Here is a 20,444-nt window from a genome sequence, read left to right as displayed (position 1 = left end):
GATCAAATTTGGGTTGGCCTCGTGCAAGATAAAGTCGTTACCCACTGTACTATATCGCTCTGGCCCCAAACTGCCTTTCTCTTGCCTTTTTTTCTCTTTTTCTTTTTGGGTCACACCTGGAGATGCACAGGGGTTACTGCTGACTCAGGCACTCAAGAATTACTCCTGGCAGTGCTCGGGGGCATATGGGCTGCTGGGAATTGAACCCGGATTGGCAGCGTGCAAGGAGAATGACCTACCTGCTGTGCTATTGCTCCAGCCCCTCTCTTGCCTTTGGATGCTATCTCCCCCCAAGCAAGAATGAGAACACACATCCACATACCTTTTTTACAGATTATCAAAGGCCCTATGAGGCCTGAGGCAATGTCTCTTGGTGCATCCACGTGGGAGTGGTAAATCCGGGTCACGCAGTTGCTGTCTTGATGCCCTGGGCCGTGAGGTTCGCTGGCAAACAGTCTGTAGGTATAGTTCTGGCCTGGATAGATCTTGTCATCTTCTCTTAAAAACCCTGTGGTGTTATCAGGGTAAAGGGCCCCTAGGAAGAGAATGGAATTTCAGACCGAATGTGTTAGAACTTGAAACGAGAGAGTTGATAGTTTGTTCATTCAGTCAGCGCATATTTAGTCAGCATTGAGTGTGTGTCCCTTTGAAAATGTTACGAATACTTCACAGTGTCACAGTCATCCTGTTGTTCATCGATTTCCTCGAGCAGCCACAGAATACTTATATGGGAAAGAAGATACTTATTGACTCTGTCCCGTTTGAATAGAGGGCAAGGAGAGCACCCCAAGCGGTGGGGTCAGGGAATGATATAGAATATTTAATTATTTTTTTTTCGACTTGGCTGAGGTGTCAGAGAGCAGTAACAGGCAGGAACACAGTGAGAGGCTGCTTCGTGATTTCATGAGCCGTCTTCATCCCCAAGTCATTTTGGAAATAGCAAAATGCCAGCTTGTTCTATAGTATGGAACTTCTTATGTGATATCTGATGTTTTGCTGATTTGTTAACATGGAATTAAAAACATCTTTTACTTTTCATTCTTTAAATTTCCAAACAGACACAAAAATGGGGAGAATAGTAGGACAAGTGCCCATGTCGGTTTGCCTTTAAGCATGATTCGCTCAAGGCCAATCGTTCATACCTAGTTGACCTTGTTATAGATAGAATTGAAATAACATAGTTATAATATTGATTTTTCTAAAGGAATTCATCTGAAAAAGAAAACTAATAATCAACCAAATATAATTTTATCTGAATTTCCAGACTTGATCCTTAGAGTTTCAGTATAAGCTGTCGCATGGTCTCAACATTTTTGTTAATAATGTAGCTGGCATTTTTTTCTTTTGCTTTTTGGGTCACACCCGGTGATGCTCAGGGGTTACTCCTAGCTCTGCACTCAGGAGTTACTCCTGGCGCTGCTCAGGGGACCATATGGGATGCTGGGAATCGAACTGGGTCAGCTGCGTGCAAGGTAAATGCCCTACCCGCTGTGCTATTGCTCCAGTTCCATAGCTGGCATTTTTAAGAAAAACTTTTTTATTGAGCCACTGTGAGATAGACCCTTACAAAGCTGTTCATGATTGGATTTCAGTCATACAGTGTTCCAACACCCATCCCTCCACCATTTCCCAGTACCAGTGTACCCAGGTTCCCTCCCACCCTCCCACCCCCCTCCCATCCCTTGCCTGCCTCTATGGGAGGCGCTTTTCTTCTCTCTCTCTCTCTCTCTCTCTCTCTCTCTCTCTCTCTCTCTCTCTCCTTTTGGGCATTGTAGTTTGCAATATTGATAATGAAAGATTATCAAGAATATTCTTTTTTTGAGTGCATTCATCTGGGGAACATAAAATAACAAAATAGGAGACTAACACCCAAGAATAGCCGAGATTAGTACCGGGAGGTTTACTCCATGGCTTGGAGGCCAGCCGCACATGCTAGGGGAAAAGGGAGCTCAAATAGAGAAGGGAGCACCAAATAAAGGGTGTTGGGAGGATCCTCCCAGGATGGGAGAAGCATGCTGAAGGTAGACTATAGACCAAATATGATTGCCACTCAATGCCTCTTTTGCAAACCACAACACGCAAAAGGAGAGAGAGAACAAAAGGGAATACCCTGCCACAGAGGCAGGGTGGGATGGGCGGATGGGGTCTGGGAGGGATACTGGGATTCGTGGTGGTAGAAAATGGGCACTGGTGGAGGGATAGGCATTTGATCATTGTGTAATTAAAACCCAAGCACAAAATAAATTATAAAAAATATTCTTTCTTTTTTTTTGCTTTTTGGGTCACAACCGGCGATGCACAGGGGTTCCTCCTGGCTCATGCACTCAGGAATTACTCCTGGCAGTGCTCGGGGGATGACATGGGATGCTGGGAATCGAACCCGGGTCAGCCGCGTGCAAGGAAAACACCCTACCAGCTGTGCTATCACTCCAGCCCCACAAGAATATCCTTTCACCTACTTTTAACTCTCAGTTCTTGTCCTATAGTGGGCATTTTTAAGCTATTGCTTTGTACTCTTTATCTATATATACATATAGATACACATAATCTTTATTAGATTATATATGCATATAGATACAGATGTATGTGTATATATGATACCTATATATGTGTATCTCTATATAGATATAGATATATGTATCTATCCATCTATAAATACATATAGGTATAGACATATATCTATCTATATGTATAGATATTGGGAAGCTGAAGGTATATGTGTATGTATCTATTTGTTTATATGTATAAATACTGTGAAGGTGAAGCACAGAAAATTTCAGTTACTTGGCCAAGGGCACTCAGCCAATAAAAGGCAAAGATGGTCTTCAAATTTTAGTCTAGTAATTTTGAAGCCCTTGCTCTTAATTACAACCAAATATTACCCCTTTGCTGTCACCATCACCATCAAGCATGAGGCTAGTGATCACCGCCCTCGGCCTCATCATCAGTCTCAGACACCACTTATCTGTGGTCTAACTCCTCCATGCAAATGACCCTTTGGTTTGGCCTCTGAGGCAATGTGGGGTCCTGTGCCCCATTTGACTGATGTCTGATGAAACCAGAGCTGCTGTGCTGGGACAGAGCTGACCCTAAGGTCGGCTGGGAGGCCACAATGGCCGTGGCGTATTCCTACACAGGACTTCAAATCTAGGGTGATTCTGTTCCCAGGCGTGTTTCTTCCCCCGCATTTTGGCTTCCTCTTGGATTAACACATGTTCCCTTTTTCTCCCGTTTGGGCTATTTGCTTGGAAGGGAACTGGGTGCTAGCGATTAAATCCTTGCCACAGGATTCTCACTGCCCAGAAAATCTTAGCTGCAAAAGGAGGAGCTGGACTTACCCTCGTGTTCTTTGTAGTACTCTATCCCATGCGTGTGGAAGGTGTAAGGCCTAGATGCACGGTTTTTTAAGTGGACGTAGACGGTGTCTCCTACTTCAGCCTTGATAATGGGGCCTAACAAGCCCAGCCACTTAGGCTTGTCAACGGTCTTTGTGTAGGTTTTGTCCGTGTACTGAACATACAAGGCCTTCTTGTATGTTCTTCCGATTCTGTCTGGGCCACTTTGGAGGTAGAAATTAGCCTGTTCCCTGCAAAGGAGAAGGAGATAACTATCGAAGTCATTGCTCTGCACACGATATTATAAGGAAAGAAATCTATGGCTGTAGCACGTGAAGTGTTTGCCCATAAAAATGAAGTGAAATTTAAAAATTTTTAAAAAATGAGAAAAAAAGAGAAATATCTGCCCATTGCTTGGAGTTGCCCCTGAACATAATGGGGGTGGGGGGAGTTGACACAGAGCCTTGCTGTTTCTTTTTTTGTGTGGAGTCCCACGTTTAGTATGTGGCAGAATCACTTATGAGGGCTATAAAGACGTGCTACATCTCATCAGAGCATTTCCTTTCAGCAAGGGGCACAGGAGGCCAGGGGCCCCACTGTGATTCTTGGTCAACAGGACCAACAGGGAATTGATGTGAGGCCTGAGAATGGGTACCTGGTGGTGTAGATGACCTCCAAGGGTACACCTGGCGATTCAGGGGGGATCACGTAGTGCTAGAACTCAAACCTGGGTTGGGGCAGCAGAGAGATAATAGGGCATTTACCTTGTATGCAGCAGACCCGGATTTGATCCCTGGCATTGCATATGGTTTCCTGAGCCCTGCTAGGAGTGATCCCTGAGCACAGAGCCAGGAATTAGTTCTAAGCACTACCCGGTGGGGCTCATAAGTGAAAAACATACAAACAAACCCCCCTGGGCTGGGCACATGCACTCTAACCATTGAGATATCAGTCTCCTTCCTCATCAGAGCATTCTCTGCAATATTTTCATATTTATAACACAGAAGCGATATGAAACAGGTCACAGAATTGAAGTGAAATATTCATTTGGGAAGGATTGGGCCACACCTGGAGGTTCTCAGGAGCATTCAGGGGACCATAGGCCAATACCAGGAATTAAACAGGGGCCAGCCACAAGCTCCTTGACCCCTGTACTACCTCTCCAGTCCCATAGTGAAATATTAAGGCAAAGAAGCTGAGATGTGGCTTAACTATGGTGTACCTCTTCCAGTTACTAGGAGGGAAGTGAGTTTAGAAACATTCGTCACTCTGAAGATATCAAAGCGTTTGTGTGTGCATGTGACTAGTCCCTTAAAGTAAAGTTGTAGCACGGTAGCACTGTCCTCCCGTTGTTCGTTGATTTGCTCGAGCGGACCCAGTAACGTCTCCATTGTGAGACGCGTTGTTACTGTGCTTGGCATATCGAATACGTCACGGGGAGCTTGCCAGGCTCTGCCGTGCGGGCGAGATACTCTCAGTAGCTTGCCGGGCTCGATTCTCTCGCTTTTTTTCTTTTAGCATCACTCTACCAAGATTGTAGCTGGTCTACGGCAATGCTGGGTTTGTTCTTTCATTTCTTTGGGCTTCTCATCACCCCCGTGTTCTTCCTACTGAAAATACCAGAAAGCAGGAAATGTTTATATTCTAAGTTGGTGGCTGATTCTAAGTTGGTGGTTGTTTAAAGTACTAAAAAGCAAGCAAGCAGAAAACATTGACAAAAGAAGTTACATACTGGAAAAAGAAAAAGGAGAAGAAATATAATTAAGAGATTCAAATTTCTGAACTGGTCTTGCTCTTAGGGTCTTTTAACTGGAGGCCTTGGCAGTTAGAGGTTCTCTGGGGACTCCTGAATTATGGGGTCGCCTGGGGTCATTTACAACATGTGCTTGTTCTTGGGTGTGTGTGATGTGACCTTTCACCTTCCCCATTTCCCTCCCAGGGCCTTTGTGTGCTAAAGTAAGCCTGACCGAGGAATAACCTCCGTCTTGCTGTTTCCCAGCCGTTAGCTCATGGGAAGAGGGAGAGAGACTTTTCCTTATTGATTTTCAGGCCAGAACCAGGCTCTCATTATGTAGAGCTTACAGGACTGGCTTAGAAAAGTCCAGGGCTCCGAGTAATGCTGTCATCTGGGCAAAATGTAGGGGTCCCTGGCGCCAGCCCCAGTGTCCCCTGTGATTCTGAGGGTCAAGGTGGAGCCTGGTTTCTGCCTTTAGCACAAAGCCCAGATGAGTTCGGTTGCTGCTCTAAACTCCTGGGTCCCTGAGCCGCAAAAATTGCACGTAGGGTGTTTGCCCCATGTTCCTTGAAAAGCTGAGGCAGGGAAATGGCAGGTTCCCGTCCACAACCCGCAGGACTATGCTGAGGCCTGGCTGCCTGCAGCCATCGGGTCAAGCCTTCGGGTCCAGGTGTAGAGCTGGTGTGGAGTGAGCAGAGCCTTCATCTCTGGACTAGCCAAGGGCTTCAGCATCCACCATCTCACGGCTGCCACCATGGACCAAGGACCCCTAGTTCCCCAGGATTGTCTGAACCTCAGGATTTTCAGATTGTTCACTGAATAAAGTGAATGAGGAGGGTCTCTTTCCCCCTCCTGCTGGGAGGCAAGCTGAGCAGGAAATTAGAAAAACAGGGAAGTGCCTTCTTTTTCACCCATGGGGTGTGTGTGTGTGTGTGTGTGTGTGTGTGTGTGTGTGTGTGTGTGTGTTTTGGATGGGGAGATTATCTCTCTTATTTGTGTTCATTTTCTAATTGTGGCAGTTTCCATCTTGTTAGAACAAAGCAGAAGAAAAACTGAAGACAGTACAGAGACGTTTTGAAGGACATTAACATGCAAGGAAAGGGGCCGGAAAGAGAGCCCAGTGGGTAGGGTGCTTGCCCTTGCACACAGTAGTTCCTCAAGTCTACCAGAAGTGATCCCTGACCATTGCTGGGTGTGGCCCCCAAACCAAAATTAAATAAATAAAAAAAAATGTACAAGAAAAACCAGCAGGATGGGAGTGAACTGCAGCTCAGGCATGATCTACTCTGGGCTTATTCACTAGAAGTTTGAATAAGAGTCACCGTGAGGTGCTGTGAACCCCGCTTCATGTGGTCCTTGATCCTGGGAGGAAGTCATGGGAATATAGTGTCACAGGGGCATATGGCTGTGGTCACAAAGCCTTCTGCTCTGAGAGGTTCCCCGTCTGCTCTAAGCATAACCTGGGAGCTCCTTCTAACGTGAGCCAGTCCAAGCCTTGAATTTACTCAGTGACCTCAACCTAACTCTTCTTGCTAAGAGACTGCTTCCAATAGAGATGTTCAAGTTTGTGTCCTGCCACATCTATGAATACACTTTGTTGTTCTTATTCTGGTGCTGGACCACCAGTGGCAGTGTACAGGGCTTACTCCTGGCTCTGTGCTCAGGGATCACTCTTAGCGGTGCTTGGGGGGACCAGGTACGGTGTTAGGAATTGAACTGGGGTTTGCTGGATACAAGGCAAGCATCTTCACCCCTGTACTCTCTCTTCCACCCTGCAGATACACAGTTTACAGAAGGGCAAAGTTTGAAAATAGCTCTTGAATTCTGTTTATTTGGGAATCACACCCAGCAGTGCTCAGGGCTTATTCCTTTCTCTGTGCTCTGGGACTACTACTGTGCTTTGGGGCCATATGGGGCGCTATCGATTCAAACTGGGCTTGGACGCATGCAAGGCAAACACATTGCTCCCTGCTATCTCTCCAGACCAATCCTTAATTTCCCAAGGCTTTATTTCAATAAAGTATGTATGTGTATATAGTTGCTAAACACGGTCACATTCTATTATAGGAAGGGATGTCAAGCTTTGTCAAAAGGATTGCACTGAAATTCTCCTGCATCTCATTTTTCAAGGTTGGAGGAGAGTTGCCTAGATTTGGTATTCATCTATTGAAGTACAAAGACTGGGGGGGAAATGACTTGTAAAATAATTGGCCTGAAGTTCTAATAGAGTAAGGAATTTTTTTTTTTTTTTGTCTTTTTGGGTCACACCTGGCAATGTGCAGGGGTTGCTGGGAATCATGCAAGGCAAATGCATAACCTGCTGTGCTATCGCTCCAGCCCCGAGTAAGGAATTTTAATGTTGGAATTTCTTTCTTATGTATAGAAATTTAAATATCCTTTTTTTATTTTTTATTTATTTATTTATTTATTTTGCTTTTTGGGTCACACCCAGCGATGCTCAGGGGTTATTCCTGGCTCTGCACTCAGGAATTACTCCTGGTGGTGCTGGGGGACCATATGGGATGCCGGGGATTGAACTCAGGTCGGCTACGTGCAAGGCAAACGCCCTACCTGCTATGCTATTGCTCCTGCCCCGGGTTTTGTTTTCTTTAATGTGTGAAACAAACTTATCTCAACAAAACCAGAAAATCATCCGCATCATGTGAAGCTTCGACAGAGGTCTGTTTGTGTCTGGCCCCCAACGAGCCCTGGAGGGTCATCGGGGCCTGTTTATTCTCCAGAGCAGAAGGGAGCAAACAGGTCAGTTCCTGGAAGTCTGAAGGAAGTTGGCTGCCATATGTTCAGTGGAACGAGTATGGTGGAGCTATTCCCAGAACCCACTAAATAATTCACTTTAGTTGAAATTCTTCCTGTTAACCACTGTAATCTCCACTTTTCTCTGTATAATAGATATGCTCCCCCCCAAGGAGTCATGTTTCTCTTTTTACCAATCCTCCCACACACACCAACACATAGACACACACACACACACACACACACACACACACACACACACACACACACCCCTACAATCCTAGAGCCAGTTCCTATCATTTCTGGTAGACTCAGGTAAAGGTAAAGGTAAAGGCCCTCTCGTTGTTCGTTGATTTGCTCGAGCGGGCCCAGTAACGTCTCTGTTGGAGACTTTGTTGTTACTGTGTTTGGCATATCGAATACGTCACGGGGAGCTTGCCAGGCTCTGCCAAAAAAAAAAAATCGAGTTTCCCACATTTGGGGAAATCGCAGGGGTCAGCACATCCGGAGTGCAATGGATAAGCCTCGCCCTGGGAAAACCACCTTCGTGATCATGGTATCTCCCCTGCCAGGTAGATTCAGATTCAGAAGCAAAATTTTTAATGGCTGAGCACTCAAAAATATTGCCTCGCTTAGATCGTCAGAAAGTTGTTTCCTCAGAGTCAACTGAGAAATCGAGATATGGCTCCTAAAACGTGGGAGCTGTGTGTGAGCACGCGTGACTCCTGGGTTTCCTTCATAGGAGTGGGATTTTGGTATTTGTTCCATTGCTGCAGGACAAATGAGCACTGACAAGCTACCGAGAGTATCCTGCCCACACAGCAGAGCCTGGCAAGCTCCCAGTGGCGTCTTCAATATGCCAATCCCGCCTCAGGATTCCACACTTCTCTGAACCAGGCTCCACCTTGAATCATGGTGCTGGGTGTGCTCAGCGCTGGCCTGGAACTCTGGGCACCCTCTAGGCCTGCTCAGGTGAGCGGCAGAGCTCAGTTCGCTGTGACTGTGCCGTGAAAACCTGTTTCCTTGTTGTCTCTGAGGACCTGTGTCATCCCTTAGCCCTTGTCATATGCCCCTTCCATCTTCAGCGCTGTTTTGGTTTGCTGAATTCTCCTCAAGTCTCTTCGAATCTCCCTGATTTTCTCTAGAGCAGGACTCTCAACCTTTTTGCTCCTATGGCTCCCTTGTGTTGTTTCCTTTCTGTTACACGCCTCCCTCCCTAACCCCTCTCCCGCCCCATCTATCTCCCTACCAGTTGGGCCCCTCATCTCCTGGCAGGGCCTACCATCTATGCAGTTTTTACCTGTGATCCCCTTGAAGTATCTGCACGGGTCCAGGGTTAAGAAACACTGGCCTAGAGAATTCTTTGCTTTAGACGTGTTCGGTCCAGACACTCTTCCCATCCAAAAGGCAACTGTGCTATTGCGTTTGCTCCTCACCATGGGTTCTGGAGGCCATTTGCCTTGCACGCAGCTGGCCCGAGTTCGATTCCTCCGCCCCTCTCCGAGAGCCCGGCAAGCTACCGAGAGTGTCCCGCCCGCACAGCAGAGCCTGGCAAGCTTCCCGTGGTGTATTCGATATGCCAAAAACAGCAACAACAAGGCTCACTTTGTGTTCCTAGAGTGAACAGATGCCATTGGGCTACACTATCACGCGACAGGGACGAATGGAGACATTACTGGTGCCTGCTTGAGCAAACTGATAAACAACCGGACCACAATGCTACAGTGCTACATATTTGTGGGTCCTTCAGAAATTCTACTCACTCTGTGTAGGACTCCCAAACCAGACAGCCCTAAACTAATGGGTTGGCAAAGACACAGACTGGGGCCCAGACACACACTTGAGGGAATTCCAGCTCCTACCAGTGGTCTGAAAACAGGCCCTAGTTGTCCACCTTCTTTGAGATTTATTGGCAAGAAAAATAGAACCTGGGACAGCAAATTGTAGCGCCTGGAAGAGGTGACACTCAGGATGACTCAATCATTCCTTCATACAGTCCTCCTGTCCCATGTTTATGCCACCCCTGGCCGCTGCCGACCACCTTAGGGTCTGAGTCATTCACAGAGACTTTTCCAGACATTTCAGCAAATACTTAAAATTTGAAGCAGCATTAAAAATGTGAAGGCCTTTTTAAAAGAGGTTGAAGCAATGCCTTCAATGTAAGTTTTCCCTAGAAAAAATCCTGTGCTTGACTTCCTATTTTCTCAAACAGTGGATACTTTATACACACACACACACACACACACACACACACACACGGGTTAGTCTGTTTTGGGGATATATTGGTAAATATGAATGTGAATTTATAGGGAATTCTTATCACTTACTACCATCATCAGAAAACTTAGGGTTATCTGGGGTAGGTTGGGCTGCTGATGGTTTGTTCTCTGTGCAAAGGGCCCAGAATTTATGCTGTTATATCTTCTCAACCACTGTTGCTGCTTGTAATGCCATCTTTACTATTTAATTTCTGATTTAGTTCACATGCCTACAAGGGGTTTAACAAGTAAATTATTAGAAAGTAAAATATTATAAAGTCACTGTCACTGTCCTCCTGTTGTCCATCGATTTGCTCGAGTGGACCCAGTAACCTCTCCATTGTGACAATTGTTACTGTGTTTGGCATATCGAATACATCATGGGGAGCTTTCCAGGCTTTGTCTTGTGGGCGAGACACTCTCGGTAGCTTGCCGGGCTCTCCGAGAGGGGCAGAGGAATTATAAAGTAAAATATTTTATTTATTACATTTATTATTATTTATAAATAGTTATTATAAAGTAAATTATAAAGTAAAATATTCACAGGAATCTTATATGAAATCAGAATCACCAAACCTGAGTGACAGCCTATATTACCCACAGCAAAGAGATCTGTGGTGGATGTTTTTCCATTGAAACCTTTCACCTCTTGGAACCAGAGACTTAAGATGGGGTTTGGGGCTTGCTTTGTATGTTGCTGACCTGTGGAATCCCAGACTATATATGGTTCTCTGAGTAGCCTCTAAGCTCCACCGGGGTGGTCCCAGAAATGGAAAAAGAATTTAGCCCTAATTCAAGTTCCCTAGAGTTCACCAGGAAAGAACAAGTCTGAGATTATGATCTTGCTAATAAACTCCAAAGTATGCCTAACTGGGGCCTGGAACACAGTGTTGAGCTTGCAAGTTCTTTTTAAATGCATCTCTTTTATTCTTAAATATAAACAACAGGAGCAGAAACTATACTTCGGTGGGGCCAGGGATCAAACCCAGGCCTTCTCCCATGCAGATCCATGCTAGTCCCTTGCCCAGAGACAGTATTTTATAGACTATCTTGTTAAGATTTGTTGAAGAGACAGGTAAGTAAGGTATTGATCTAAGCAAATGGCAGTACTCAATGTAAGGAAATACGTTCCATCTCAGCCATTAGAATTGAACATCACTGGTACTGATACAAGAGAACTAAACCTTAGTTTCTTCATTTTAAAATTCCTATGGTAGGGCTGGAGAAAAAGTAGTAGAGGATTAGGGTTTAAATCTAGTTGAACTGTAGAACCCCAGACTGCATATGGTCCTCTGAGTAGCCTCTAAGCTCCACACTGTGGCCCCCAAAATAGAAAAAGAATTTAGCCCTAATTCAAGTTCACTTGAACTAGACCATTGATGTCTGTCGGGTCCTTGGTGTGACACAGATCACTGGGCAGTACCAGGTGTGGCCCTGGAGGCATCCAGCATAGCGTGGCCAGTATGACAGGGCCTGAGTAGCACCATATTCTTGGCCATTTGGACTTAAGCCTTGACCCAGCACCTGAGAATCACTGGGAGTAGCCCCCAGATCCCGCTTCTCCCAAAACCCAAACTCATAGTTTTTCTGTTCTGATGTTTTGTTTTGCCAGTGCTTTCAGTTTTACCCACCCTATAAACTCTACCTTTTCCATCTCATTCAATTATGGGGTAAGATGTTCGGCACATGGAGGTCCTGCTGCTCAGGCCCTGTAGCCTGGGACCGCCATGATACACCTGGTAGGACTAGCAGGTATGGGGAGCATGAGGTGCTGGGGATCAAGCATGGGGTCTCCAGCAGGCAACGCATGCACCCCAACCCTTGAGACCATCTACCCGGCCTCTACAGTTAGTTATCCTGAGGTCAGAGGTGTTCTGTTTATCACTAAATTAATATTAATAAATGAGATGTCATTCTATAAGTGAGATTTTATTAGATTATTAATTAGATATAATAATAATGTGTTATCAAGAAGGCAATATTATCAGCTATGCATTTGTGGTTTTACTGTGAAAAATTTCAAGTATACATAAAATTAGTGAGGATAGTACGGACCAATTGGCAGTGAGTGGTTAGGAAATTTAACATATAAATTGATAGATTTTTAAAATTTATTCTTTTTGTTTTGGGGGGCCACACCTGACTGTGCTTAGGACCAAGTCTGGTCTCTGTGCTCAGGAATCACTTGTGGCAATGCTCAGAGGACCACACACGGTGCTGGGGATTGAACCAGGGTCGACTGCAATGCTTTCCCACAGTACTACTAGGTGACAAATGTTTTTTTTTTTTTTTTTTTTTTTTTTTAATTTATTTATTGAATCACTGTGGGAAAGGTTACAAAGCTTTCAGGTTTATGTCTCAGTCATGCAAATATCAAACACATTTCCCTTTACCAATACTTATTTTTTACCATGAAGAACCCCAATAAAACCCCACCCCCCACCCCTCCCCGTCCCTGTGAAGCAGATGAATTCTAGTTAACACTCTATCTGCTTTGATTAGATTCATTGTTTCAATAAAAGATTCACCACTATTATTTAGAGTTTACCCCCCCCCCCCAAATCAGACATGCTGAAAAAGCATTGTGAAGTGATTTGCTTTCTACGGCTGGGTTCAAGAATTAAATGTTGGTTTTGGATTTCTGCTCTTTTACCTATTGACCCTGGAAGTATTTCTACTGAAAGTCAGATAGTTAAGAAATTGGTTTCTGTGTTCTGAAGTCCTGGCCGTGCTGGAGAGCCGCTCGCGGGGGGCAACCGGTGGCCTCGGTAGGGTGTGAAGGGCGGACCGAAACGCCCCCCTTCCCATGAGGTTTTAGTCGCCCCCACACTCCCGGCTCATACCTGCTGTCCACAAGGCTCCCATGTGGCCGCCATCTTTCTTTCCAAAGAGGAGAGGGCGAATGGGGCAACACCCTTTCCCCTCCGGCAGACTTGATGGCCTGGATCAATGCAGAGTCCGTTCACTTTTCTGCTCCAAGCTGCTGGGTTCTGCATTAAGTCCTTGTGCTTCTGGGGCCGTGGCCGTGCTGGAGAGCCGCTCGCGGGGGGCAACTGGTGACCTCGGTAGGGCGTGAAGGACGGACCAGAACGCCCCCCTTCCCATGAGGTTTTAGTCGCCCCCACACCCCCGGCTCATACCTGCTGTCCACAAGGCTCCCATGTGGCCGCCATCTTTCTTTCCAGAGGGAGGAGGGCGGAAGGGAGCAACACCCTTTCCCCTCCGGGCAGAAATGATTGCCTGGATCAACGCATAGTCCTTTCACTTTTCTGCTCCAAGCTGCTGGGTTCTGCATTAGGTCATTGTGCTTCTGGGGCTGTGGCCGTGCTGGAGAGCCGCTCGTGGGGGCAACTGGTGGCCTCGGTAGGGCGTGAAGGGCGGACCGAAACGCCCCCCTTCCCATGAGGTTTTAGTCGCCCCCACACTCCCGGCTCATACCTGCTGTCCACAAGGCTCCCATGTGGCCGCCATCTTTCTTTCCAGAGAGGAGAGGGCGAATGGGGCAACACCCTTTCCCCTCCGGCAGACTTGATGGCCTGGATCAATGCATAGTCCTTTCACTTTTCTGCTCCAAGCTGCTGGGTTCTGCATTAAGTCCTTGTGCTTCTGGGGCCGTGGCTGTGCTGGAGAGCCGCTCGTGGGGGGCAACTGGTGACCTCGGTAGGGCGTGAAGGACGGACCAGAACGCCCCCCTTCCCATGAGGTTTTAGTCGCCCCCACACCCCCCGGCTCATATCTGCTGTCCACAAGGCCCCCATGTGGCCGCCATCTTTCTTTCCAGAGGGAGGAGGGCGGAAGGGAGCAACACCCTTTCCCCTCTGGGCAGAAATGATTGCCTGGATTAATGCATAATCCTTTCACTTTTCTGCTCCAAGCTGCTGGGTTCTGCATTAAGCCCTTGTGCTTCTGGGGCTGTGGCCGTGCTGGAGAGCCGTTCGTGGGGGGCAACTGGTGACCTCGGTAGGGCGTGAAGGACGGACCAGAACGCCCCCCTTCCCATGAGGTTTTAGTCGCCCCCACACCCCCGGCTCATATCTGCTGTCCACAAGGCCCCCATGTGGCCGCCATCTTTCTTTCCAGAGGGAGGAGGGCGGAAGGGAGCAACACCCTTTTCCCTCTGGGCAGAAATGATTGCCTGGATTAATGCATAATCCTTTCACTTTTCTGCTCCAAGCTGCTGGGTTCTGCATTAAGCCCTTGTGCTTCTGGGGCTGTGGCCGTGCTGGAGAGCCGTTCGTGGGGGGCAACTGGTGACCTCGGTAGGGCGTGAAGGACGGACCAGAACGCCCCCCTTCCCATGAGGTTTTAGTCGCCCCCACACTCCCGGCTCATACCTGCTGTCCACAAGGCTCCCATGTGGCCGCCATCTTTCTTTCCAGAGAGGAGAGGGCGAGTGGGCAACACCCTTTCCCCTCCAGCAGACTTGATGGGCTGGATCAACGCATAGTCCGTTCACTTTTCTGCTCCAAGCTGCTGGGTTCTGCATTAAGTCCTTGTGCTTCTGGGGCCGTGGCCGTGCTGGAGAGCCGCTCGTGAGGGGTGACTGGTGACCTCGGTAGGGCGTGAAGGACGGACTGGAACGCCCCCCTTCCCATGAGGTTTTAGTCGCCCCCACACCCCCGGCTCATACCTGCTGTCCACAAGGCTCCCATGCGGCCACCATCCTTCTTTCCAGAGAAGAGAGGGCGAATGGGGCAACACCCTTTCCCCTCCAGCAGACTTGATGGGCTGGATCAACGCATAGTCCGTTCACTTTTCTGCTCCAAGCTGCTGGGTTCTGCATTAAGTCCTTGTGCTTCTGGGGCCGTGGCCGTGCTGGAGAGCCGCTCGTGAGGGGTGACTGGTGACCTCGGTAGGGCGTGAAGGACGGACTGGAACGCCCCCCTTCCCATGAGGTTTTAGTCGCTCCCACACCCCCGGCTCATACCTGCTGTCCACAAGGCTCCCATGCGGCCGCCATCCTTCTTTCCAGAGAAGAGAGGGCGAATGGGGCAACACCCTTTTCCCCTCTGGGCAGAAATGATGGCCTGGGTTAACGCATCGTCCGTTCACTTTTCTGCTCTAAGCTGCTGGTTTCTGCATTAAGTCCTTGTGTTTCTGGGGCTGTGGCCATGCTCCAAACTTAACTCTGATTTTCAGGGAGAAAGATTGGGTGGTTTACTTCTCATTGATCACTTTGTATATAGAGAGATGTCGCGCGGCCGCGTAAGCGGCCGCGCGGTTTTGAGACAAAGTCCTCGTTCCCGCATACTCGAGCTGTGTTTGTAGAGGCTTCTGGTCACCAGGGTTCCATCTGGGGGAGGCGGGATGCGGCGCCTACTCCATCTGGAACTTCCCGGTGCTCTCGGCTCTTTTTGGAACCTGTTTTTTCTTTTTTCTTTTCCTCCGGGATCCCGCACCCTCCATGTCTTCCTTCTCTTATTCTGAACGTTTCAAAGATGGCGCTGGGGGGCGGGCTGTGGGCATGACTTCCGGGATCAGAGGTTACCTGGGAGGTGTAGTCCGGCAGATTTGAGAAAAAGTCCTCGTTCCCGCATACTCGAGCTGTGTTTGTAGAGGCTTCTGGTCACCAGGGTTCCATCTGGGGGAGGCGGGATGCGGCGCCTACTCCATCTGGAACTTCCCGGTGCTCTCGGCTCTTTTTGGAACCTGTTTTTTCTTTTTTCTTTTCCTCCGGGATCCCGCACCCTCCATGTCTTCCTTCTCTTATTCTGAACGTTTCAAAGATGGCCGACAAATGTTTTAAATACAGTCTCAGCAACAGATTTTAATTGACTTAATTGACTTATTTGTGTTTTATTACCCTGAGAATGCATTTGTGGAGATAATGATTTACTCACCGCTCATCTGATAAGGGGTTCATATCCAAGATAGATATAGCACTAGTCGAATCTTTCAATACAAAAACAACCAGTGCTATCCAAAAATGAGGGCAAGAGATAAATAGAAACCTGCTCAAAGAAGACATAGAGATGGCCAAGAGGTATATGAAAAAATTTCTCTGAATCACTTACTATTAGAGAAATGCAATTGAGATATTATGTCACACTAGTGAGACTAACACACAACACAAAGAACAAAAACAACCAGTGTTGGAGTGGATGTGGGGAAAACGGGACCCTCATTTACAGCTGGTGAGAATGCCAACTGGTCCAGCCTTTCGAAAAAAACAATATGGACACAGCTCAAAAAACTAGGCATTGAGCTTCTCTAGGACCCAACAATACTGCTTCTTGACATCTACATAAAGGGCCCCAAAACTCCACTCAGAAAAGACGTTTGCATTCCTATATTGATTGCAGCACTATTTGCAATAGCCAAGGTCTAAAAACAACCGAAATTTACAAGAATAAGTGAGTGGGTGAAGAAGTGCTGGTGCCTATACACAGTGCACACAACGCACAGTACTTGACCTACAAAGAATGAAACCGTGCGACTTGCTCCTACAGGGGTAGATGCTGAGTGCAGGAAGCCAGAAGGAGAGGACCAGGCTCAGAACTGTCCCTTCCACGTGTGGGATATGAAGCACCAGAGTATGAATGACCTCATCCTGCCTTTGTCCTTATTCTGGCTTACTTCATTTAACATGTTTTCCAGTTCTGTCCATGTTATAGCGAATTGTATGATTTCGTCATTCCTTACAGATGCATAGTATTCCATGATGTATAGATACCAACCACAATTTCATGATCAACTGACCTGTTGTTGGATGTCTAGGTTGATTCCAAATCTCAGCTGCAATAAATAATAGGACATATGCGTTCTGAATACTTCAATGAATAAGGGTATGCATACGTGTTTTGAATGAATGTTTTTCTGTCTATGCCAAACACAGTAACAACAAGGCTCACAATGGAGATGTTACTCGGCCTGCTTGAGCAAATCGATGAACAACGGGAGGACAGTGACAGTGGCAGTGGTATTTAGAGTAACTGGTGAAGAAATGCAATGGTTAAAACAGTAGGAATACCTGGATCATCTTCCACCCAGAATGTAGGGAGGAGAAGAGATAGAGTGAAGGGGAAAGGGAGTAGAGAGAGAGGAGAGGCAAACAGGAGTCAAGAAAACCCAGGTGAATTGGCGATGTTAAGGAATGATAGAGCTGAATATCCAAACTGCACAGTCAACAACACCGAAATCATGAGACCCAAACTTCAATAAACAAATTTCAAAGGTGCCTGTCAAGGTGGCAGACTGGAGCTGCAGGGGTGAGTAGGAGAGGGAATCAGGAGACACTGGTGGTGGGACTGGTGATGGAACATTGTATTTCAAAACCCCAACTGTGACTGACTTTGCAACTCACGGCGCTTTAATAAAATAGAACTTTGAAGAGAAAAATATGAAGAATCAGAACAGGAGAATAACAAATGCCCAAAGGCAAAAGAACCTCAGAACTGGTCTTGGGCAGGAAGCTTGCCACAGGGCGGGGAGAAGGGAGGGACGTGGGTGGAGGGAGCAGTGCTGAATGTTTCATGTATAAAATTACCAATAAAAGTTTGCAAGCCAAGATGCCTGAAATAAAATTTTTATACATGAATTTGTGATGACAGAGCTCGAGCTGGGTTTAAGGTGGTCCCCAACACTGCATGTCGATCCCTAAGTACCACCGCTACGCCCTTTGAGCACAGAGAGAGGAGTTGCCACTGAAAACTGCTCAAAAGTCTCCCAAAATTTTCTAAAAATATTTTTCCAGCATGTTAGATATCTGTATTTATTTATTTATTTATGCCCCCCCAGCAGTGCTCAGAGGGTCCAGGGGTCACTTTTGGCCATAGTCGTCCAACCAGGATGGAGGGTTCAATGTCTAGGGCTGGTGGAAGCCCGGATATCCAGGATACAGCTTGTCTGGGGGTCATGCAGAGACAGGGATCAATCACGCATACAATTCTTGCACTCCAGAGTCCTGCTATCTCCCTGGCCCCTGCATATGGGTTTGCCCCATTTCAATCAGATTTAACATTTTTACACACGATGGGCTTTGTCTAGATCCAGTTCTGGATCTAGAAGGCCCCTCCAGGAGAACGATCCTCTAGCTTCTCTGTCTGGCAAACTATTTCTGGAACCAAGGGGGTTTTCCACTAAAACTAAGAACATTTGCGTCACATGGGCTTCTTCTGATGAGATCACATTTCTTGAACTTGAACGAAATGCCCCGCTCTGTACTAAGAGCTTCGCATGTTTCCAAGCCTCCAGCAGCCCCTGTCCAAGAGGTTATTGTGTCCATTTTCCAGATGAGGACACGGAGGCTGAGAGCACTAAGCTTAGCTCACCCCCGGGAAACATCCAGCAAACCTCATGCACAGGCTTGTTTGTTAAAATTGTTTGATTTCACAAATGAGGCTTTGAAGTGCAAAATAAAATTTTCCTTAATGCTCATCAGTCAATGCTACAATAAATGCAACAGTTTGTATTTTTATTCTTTTAAAAAAAATGCAATCAGACAAAAAGATCCTAACGTGTTGGGAGCTGCAGGAGCATCAGAGAGATAAGAAGAAGCCCACCCACTTCCAGGAGAGAGGGGTAAGTGTAAGAGAGTCTCTCTGAAAAGTCCCCCAAAGCCCCAAACAGGAACTGAAAGGAGATCGAATCAAGCATCTTGGACCTCAAGTCCACATTGTGCCTTTTCTGCCCACAACAAATTTAAGAAACATTTGTTCTCACTGACTTCGCTTTCTCAGCTGGTGATGTCTCTACACAACAAACAATAGAAATGCGACTTACTTGTCTACTGCAATAAGCTTCTTCTGCAAAGAGTCAGAGGCGTAGCTCCAAACGTCTTCAGTAATTGCAAGATAATAATGTTTCGTTTTTGCCCAGGCGGAGGAACTGGAGAAAAACAGAAAAACAGCCAGCAACAGAATCTTCATTGTTTCCCCCCTGGAAGAGCCAGCGACCCAATGAACTGAAACCAGGAGCCGTCCATTTTATAAATGAGGCTTTCTTCCTTTATTTGCTTGATTGACACAATTTAATGTTGCACAAGACAAAATGATTTTGTTAAGCAAATAGCATTTTCCACTTCAGTACAGTTCTCGTAAACCAGGACGGAAAAAAAAGTTCTTCATTGCCAGACTTCTGTGATCACCAATAAAATGTCAACAGTTATTGTTGGAGGCGGGAGACTGCATAACTCCGCTTTCCCTCATTCATTGTGCAAATTCCAGGAAGGCGGGAGTCGTCGCTCAAAGCTCCCTTTGTTTCCCCGGCAATAAGCGCAATAAGCCGTAGGATGCCCTCCACACAGCACACTTAAATCAAAGCATGCAGAAGAGATCCAGACCGCCGCCTCATTATTTCTAAAAGGTCTAGCAACAAGTTGCTGCACTTTTAAGATACAGATTTAAATATCCTCCCATAGAAGAATTTTATCTGGAAGGATCTATCTAATTTGCAAGCCCTGAACACATCTGAGCTTACCAGAAAGTTTTCTGGACTCTTTCGTGTGTTGCTGTGTACAGATGAGCCCAGCAATAATGCTGATTGATAACTCTATTTTAATCATCAAAGTCTGACCTGTTGATGAAGACAAATGTTGGGCTGAGTACACAGAAACCTAGTTTATTGACTCAGTTGACTAATTCTCTCTTTGATGTGAATGTGAGGGTGAAAAAAATCTCTTTATTGAAACCCTATCCTGAGGAACAGAGCAGATAGTATATTTTATTTTTGTCCAGTAGAATATAAAGAGGGGTCGACACAACAGGCAGATGAAAAGATTTTCACTATCTCTTATTATTAGAGAAATGCAAATCAAAACAGCAGGATTAGAGAGATAGTACCAGGGTTAAGGCTATTGTCTTGCATGCAGCCAACCCCCAGTTCCATCAGCAAGGCTAGGAATGATTTTTGAGTACAGCCTTAGGAGTAAGCTTTAAGCACCTCGGACTGTGGCCCCAAACTCACTCCCTCCACTGACCCAAAATAGCAAAGAGTGATCACTTCACACATGTGAGAATAGCAACCCCAAAGACATGAAAAGGATGGAGTGGGTACAGAGAGGATGGAGGAATCCTATTGCACGTTCAGTGGGATTGTGTACGGTGCAGTCACTAAAGAAAGCAGGATGGAAAGTCCTCAAGAAATTATAACAAGAACTTCTATCTGATTGCATCATCCTACTTCTTGGGATTTTTCTGAAGAAAACAAAAATGTGAATTCGAAGAGACAGATGCATCCCTTGTGTACTGCAGCAATATTTTTCAATAGCCGAGAACTAGAAACATCAGAGTGTTCATTGACTGATAAAATGGATATTGAAGAATTTTAGTATTACTTGTCAGCTATATATATATACAGCTGGCTAATACATATATTCATATATATTAGTTTATATATATTCTTTGTATCTATAGATATTCTTTG

The 20,444-nt window shown here is 46.4% G+C and overlaps 1 protein-coding gene and 1 pseudogene across 1 annotated transcript in view; both read right to left on the bottom strand.

Annotated features, from left to right (window-relative positions):
• Positions 1 to 19,094, bottom strand: part of LOC130030168 (ceruloplasmin-like) — a 53,103-nt gene extending 34,009 nt beyond the window's left edge. Inside the window, exons 1-3 of the mRNA XM_056121388.1 lie at positions 18,804 to 19,094; positions 3,339 to 3,586; positions 323 to 535 (exon numbers count right to left, since the gene is read on the bottom strand). Coding sequence (XP_055977363.1) covers positions 323 to 535; positions 3,339 to 3,586; positions 18,804 to 18,949 — 607 coding nt within the window. The 5' untranslated portion in view covers positions 18,950 to 19,094. The remainder of the gene's footprint in view (positions 1 to 322; positions 536 to 3,338; positions 3,587 to 18,803) is intronic.
• Positions 8,253 to 8,404, bottom strand: LOC130030878 (uncharacterized; annotated as a pseudogene).
• Positions 19,095 to 20,444: the final 1,350 nt, after the last annotated feature.

Source organism: Sorex fumeus, unplaced genomic scaffold (genome assembly GCF_029834395.1).
Source record: "Sorex fumeus unplaced genomic scaffold, SorFum_2.1 ptg000044l, whole genome shotgun sequence".
Classification (NCBI taxonomy): Eukaryota; Metazoa; Chordata; class Mammalia; order Eulipotyphla; family Soricidae; genus Sorex; species Sorex fumeus.
The sequence above is the reverse complement of the archived record's forward strand: the minus strand, read 5'-3'. Positions and strand labels throughout refer to the sequence as shown.